Source organism: Vigna unguiculata, chromosome 11 (assembly GCF_004118075.2).
Source record: "Vigna unguiculata cultivar IT97K-499-35 chromosome 11, ASM411807v1, whole genome shotgun sequence".
NCBI classification, from domain to species: domain Eukaryota; kingdom Viridiplantae; phylum Streptophyta; class Magnoliopsida; order Fabales; family Fabaceae; genus Vigna; species Vigna unguiculata.
In genome coordinates this window covers 5,174,523-5,181,023 of record NC_040289.1, presented here as the reverse complement: position 1 = coordinate 5,181,023, position 6,501 = coordinate 5,174,523, and the positions used below count along the sequence as shown (strand labels likewise).

At 32.8% G+C, this 6,501-nt stretch overlaps 1 protein-coding gene across 1 annotated transcript; it reads left to right on the top strand.

Moving 5' to 3' along the window:
* Nucleotides 1–1,305, top strand: LOC114170120 (glucan endo-1,3-beta-glucosidase-like). The gene is made up of 2 exons (XM_028055607.1): nt 1–7; nt 208–1,305. The coding sequence occupies exons 1-2, from the start codon at nt 1–3 to the stop codon at nt 1,143–1,145; spliced, it is 945 nt and encodes a 314-aa protein (XP_027911408.1). The 3' UTR covers nt 1,146–1,305.
* Nucleotides 1,306–6,501: the final 5,196 nt, after the last annotated feature.

Below are 6,501 nucleotides of genomic sequence, written 5' to 3'. Positions count from 1 at the left end.
ATGTCGAGTAGTTTCATATAATTTAGAAGTCTAAAATAAAATAATTTAAATACTCATTCTTTTTCAAGCACTTTTTTTAAAGACAAATAAGTAAGAGAGGGAAGAATATTATTTCTAGAATAATTTATTATTCAATATATTATAACGATATTCTTTCTTATATACTATTGAATTATTGATTTACCGTGTTGGTTAAACATTACGCAGTTACTGAATCAATAGGAGTTTGCTATGGACAACTTGGTGATTCTTTACCATCAAAGCAAGAAGTTGTTGATCTATACAAAAGCAATGGCATAGATAAAATGCGTATATATTTTCCACAACCAGAAACCCTCGAAGCTCTCAAAGGTTCAGACATTGAGGTGATCATGGACGTGGCTAGGGAATCTCTTCAATCCATGACAGACCAAAACGCTGCCATGGATTGGGTGAACACAAACATCGTACCCTACGCACAAGACGTGAATTTCAGGTACATAGCAGTGGGAAACGAAATTCGTCCAGATTACAATGAGGCTCAATATATTTTGCCTGCAATGACCAACATTCACAATGCAATTTCCTCAGCCAATTTGCAAGATCAAATCAAAGTCTCCACAGCAATAGACTCAACCCTGATTTCCAACCCCTACCCACCCAATGATGGAGTTTTCAATTCACAGTCATACATGGGACCCATTGTTGATTTCTTGAAAAGCAATGGAGCCCCACTTCTTGCAAACATTTACCCTTACTTTGCTTACATTGGTGATCAACAAAACATTCCTCTCGAATATGCTCTTTTCACCCAGCAAGGCACGAACAGTGTTGGGTACCAGAACCTGTTTGATGCAATGCTTGACTCAATATATGCTGCTCTTGAGAAAGTGGGAGCATCTGATGTGAAGATTGTTGTTTCTGAGAGTGGGTGGCCATCTGAAGGTGGAGATGGAGCTTCAACACAAAATGCAGCCACTTACTATGCAAATTTGATTAATCATGCAAAGAGTGGGAGTGGAACTCCGAAGAGACCAGGTGGGCCTATAGAGACTTACTTGTTTGCGATGTTTGATGAAAATAACAAGCAAGGTGCGGAATCTGAGAGACATTTTGGTCTATTCACTCCTGATAAATCACCTAAATACCAACTTAGTTTCAATTAGTTGAAATTGACATGCAAGTTATAAGATAGATTTATATACATATACTTCTTGTTTAGTTTGAATAGGTGTCAGGTGTCCAAATAAACTTTAACATTTCAGTTTACTGACATTCCAGAGTCCATCAATGATTTGTCATAGTGAAATGTGTTTATACTTTTAAGTTATCAATGTGAGAGATCATAGTTTTGTTTTGTAATATATTTACTTATTTTGCTTAAATAAATATCAAACAAATTTACGTTATTTCAATGAAAAGATATTTATGATGTCACTTTGTTCACTATATATATATATATATATATATATATATATATATATATATATATATATATATATATATATATATATATATATATATATATAATTAATTAATTTTGTGTCTTGAGTTTTTTAATTAAATCTAAAATTGATGATGAATCTTGATGATTTTGAGAGGATGGTATAAAGATATTAGTCATTAAAGTGATGAAAATGTGATTTTATGAATGTAGTGTGAATATCATTAATAAAATTAAATATTGAGACTTTATTGATGACTTGAATAATGTAATGAAGATTTAAGGAAATGAAAAGTCAATAGGTGTTCTTGTATGTAATTTTGTGGAATAAGTTTGCAAGGAATTCTACTAATTTAATGTTTACTATTTGGGATAAAAAAAGATGTGGTTTTTGATACTCTGGTGTGCTTTGATAATAAGTTAGATGTTTGCATAAAAGTATTTAATGACATTTTTTCAAAAGTCTAGTACTTAAGTTGTGGATGATTTTGTTTGACATTATGAAGCAAAAAATGAATTTACTATCTTTGATGAGACAAGAAAAAAATTGTGGTTAAAAGTTTTTTATAGTTTTATAATATATGTTTATTTGTTATATTTTATTTTACAATTGTAATAATTGAATGTTGACAGCCAAGAGATAATGTTGCACATAAAAAGTTTGCAGTTGATTGAAATAGGCAATACTAGAACTGACCAGGTATACAGGTTTAAGTATTTTTATTCTCGTCCCAAAATATTAATTATTCATCATCTTGATATTATTCGAAAGATATACTTTTTTTTATCTAATATCAAATATAAAAATAAATTATAATAATATAAATATCAAATAAAAATATAGAATAATAATTGAATAAATATGAAATAATTATATGAAAGAATAAAATTGGTCAAATATATGTCTTAAAGATAAATTTTAAAAATAATTAAAGAAAAATTTAACATAATTTATTTAGTAACTTAAAACTGAAACGGAGATGACCGGAAGGAGCATTGGAACAGAAACATAATATATATATATATATATATATATATATATATATATATATATATATATATATATATAATCATCCTTATCTCCGTATACAATTTAAAATATTAGATATTTTTTTATACTCATACCGGTCTTCAAAAATTTTTTATCAAAATAAAGACTAATTTAGACAATATTTATAAAGACAAATTCAATTAACACTCGTACATACAATACAATATTGTTTCGGGGTGTAGGGACCAAGAGCCTACTACGAGAATCTCTAAGCTTAGCGTCCTCTTTCTTCTTCTCAGTAACTTCAATGAAATCCACTCCTCAGCTCGATCGGTTGGGATGACGATCGGGGTACCTGTCTAAAGTACTCCGATGCTTAAGTCAGAAAGGGGGCCGGTCGGTTTATCGGAAATCAGTTGTAATAAATGCGTAATTAATGTCCTTACCAACCTACCTCTGGGCCCTATTTATAGCTTTCAACATGGGCCCGCGATTAGGGTTTCTTAATCTCGGCCCAATGACTCCTTAATGAAGATTATTGACTCGTTTAGCGAATAATCATGGCTTAAGCTATATGACCGTGCGACCGATGGTCGCTTGATTGGGTTGACGACGTTGTGCTTTGAACAAGCTATGGATACGTTTACCCGATCGACCGTTAGATGTTCCTATAAAATCAGCCGACGCTATCGTTGCTGATGTACCGAGGGACCGGTGGTCCTTTGGGCCAAAAGGTCCGTTGCTGCTGTTATACCGATGGACCGATGGTCCTTTGGGTCAGATGGTCCATCGCTGCAGTTAAACCGATGGACCGATGGACATGAAAATGTTTCGATCGTGTGCTTGTATATTCAACCGTTTGGCCGATGGTCTGATGTTTTATCTGTTATTCGTTCGACCGATGGTCCTTTAATGATGCTACGTAGTTGTTCGCTTACCCGTGAGACCGTTGGTGTCCTGAGGGTCAGTATGCCGACTGACCGACTGGGCATACTGTACAAATATCATAGTATACTAGAAATAAATATGAAATATATTTCTAGAAATGATTTTTTCCTTTTTAAGTTGTCATGTATATATATGTATATAAATATGTAGTTTAGATACATATAGCCCTCTTAAATTCATAAGTATATTGAAGTTTTTATTTTACTAATAATGCATAAACTCATCTTAACAATTATTAATACTAAGATTGTATTTATAGTACTCATTTAACCTTTCTTTTCATTACTCCATATTTTTTATTATATATATATATATATATATATATATATATATATATATATATATATATATTCCCTTTCTACACTAAAAAAATTGAATACTTCAAAGAGTTTTACATTATTCATATGTGACCTTGTAAGTCTAGGGATGACAACGGGTCGGGTCGGACATGGATAGTATGATACCCGTACCCGACCCGCTAAAAAAAAAATCCGACCGCTACCCGCCCGTTTACTCGCCGGGTATCCGTTTAAAAAATACCCGCGGATATTTTTAAAATCCGCGGGTACCCATGGATACTCGATACCCGCAAATATTTAAAAAAATGTGTATTTTATAAATTTTTTAATATCAAATTATAAAAATAAAATATAAATTAAATTAAATTATAATTATAATTATAATTATAATTATAATTAAATTTGACATAATAAAATATACTGTTACGTCTAATTTTAATTAAATTTAACTTAATAAAATATAAATTAAATTTTAATTTTAATTTTTTTGCAGGTAACGGGTACTCGCGGGTACGGATAGTATGATACCCGTACCCGACCTGTTTATAAGCGGGTATTAAAATACCCGCTACCCGCTACCTGCGGGTAATAAATACCCGCGGGTAGTAATTATCCATCGCGGATTTTATCTGCGGATATCCGCGGGCACGGGTATTTTTGCCATCCCTATGTAAGTCTAGATAGGATAAAAGCACGGTTGATGAAAAAGTTTAATGTTTTTGATTAATAAATATGCACTAAATGTTAAACGAATACTTTTAATGGATACATGTACTACGGATACAAGTTTTAGTGAAAAAATATACATGATATTTAAGTTATGCATACATATTTAGAGTTGTTAAAACGAGTTATCCTTCCGACTCACTACAGATTGATCACTCAGTGAGTCAACTTAATTTGGCTCATTTATTAGTGAGACAAAAAATTTGAATCCGGTCCGGCCTACCACGGAATGGTAAATTAAACGAATTAGTTCAGTGACTCACTTAATTAGAAATATACAACTTTTTTCTTCTAGTCCCGAAAAAACTAAACTATAATTGTGATTAAAATATAGGTAAACTTCAATACAATCCATATACAATTCAAAGTAATGTTCAACACCGAATACAAACAAAAATCACAAAAATATTATATTTGCATTTGTCGATCCAGTATGTTAGCTAAAAAAAATAGTCCTACTCAACCACAATACAAAAAAATTATGTGATCATTTATTTGTGTGTGGGTTGGTGAGCCAAACTGGCTCACCACAGGTTCAACTCGGATGAACAATGTTTTTTGTGTACCGAATTAAAAATTAATTCGTACTAAAATTTGTAAAAAAATTTCAATCCAACCCGATCAAAACCCATGGTGGGCCACCTTGACCCATAGGTTATGACGCACCTTCACCCATATAGTTTTCCTAATAAAAGTAACAAAATAAAGTTACTAAGAAGAGAAACATTAACAAGTAAAACTTAATTTATAATTAAATTGTATAAATTTATGTGTTTAGAATTATGAAATTAAAGTTGTTTATAAAGAAATTAACTTTTTAAAATATTATACTTTGTGATACAATTTATTAAATTTTCTTTTTAAAATTAAAATTTATTTTCTTTAATATTTTACTATATGTACTGTACGCCCCATCGGGCCATCGGCCATGCCCAGTCCTCCAGTCCATCGAACAAGGCTGGGAGGGCTCGCATATAAAACATATCCACCGGTCGAACGATCTCACGGATGAACTGTATAGGACCATCGGTCGATCGGTCTCACAAATGAACCACGTATTATAACGTAAGGGACCATCGGTCGATCTGTCTCGCAAACGAACCACATATTATATCGTAAGGAACCATCGGTCAATCGGCCTCACAAATGAATCATGTATTATATCGTAAGGGACTATCGGTCGATCGACCTATATATTAATTACGCATTACTCCACAAAGGACCATCGGTAGTTCGGTCCCACACGAACAGTGCCTTAACTTATAAAGAACAATCGTTTGATCAGCCACCAGGTCGATCGGTCGATCAGCCTCCTAAGTGATTCGCGTAGCGCTTTACATGTGACCATCGGTCGATCAGTTATAAAGATGAATTATTCACTTGTTAAAATCAGAAGATAACCAGCCTAGTCAAGCGGCCATCGGTCGAACGGCCAAACGACACCAGTCAATTGGATTAATTAACGTTAAACAAGTCAGTAATCTTGATTAGAGGATCATTGGGCCGTGATTAAGAAATCCTAATCACAGGTCCACACCGGAAACTATAAATAGGGCCCAACGGTAGGTTGGTGAGGATCTTTAATTCGCATTTATTACGGCAGTTATACTGATACACCGATCGGGTTCATTAACTGACTTAAGCATAGGAGTCTTTTAGACAGGTACCCCGATCGTCTGTTCGACCGATCGAGCGAGGAAGTGAATTTCTTGGAGAAGAAGTTATTGCAGTTGTGAGAAGAGGAGATTTTCAAGAAGAGGAGTAAGATCGAAGAGGTTCTTAGTAGACTCTTGGTCCCTACCCCCGAAACACTATACAATATTATTAGACTTATATTTTAATATAAAATTTTATTTGATTTTATATTTTTGTAAAGTTATTTAAAAATAAATTTGAGAAACTCAATAAATTATTAATGGGGTGAATTTCTATTAGATAATATGTACAAGTACACACCACTAGTAGGACCATCTCCCAAATATAACAGTTAGAAACTGAATGTTGCATTCCACATATCCTTTTACTTTATGGGGACACATACATAATGAACTACTTGCATTGGCTAGGGTAGGACCCTATCATATCTCTTTCTTTATCTAAGAGATCAAATCATA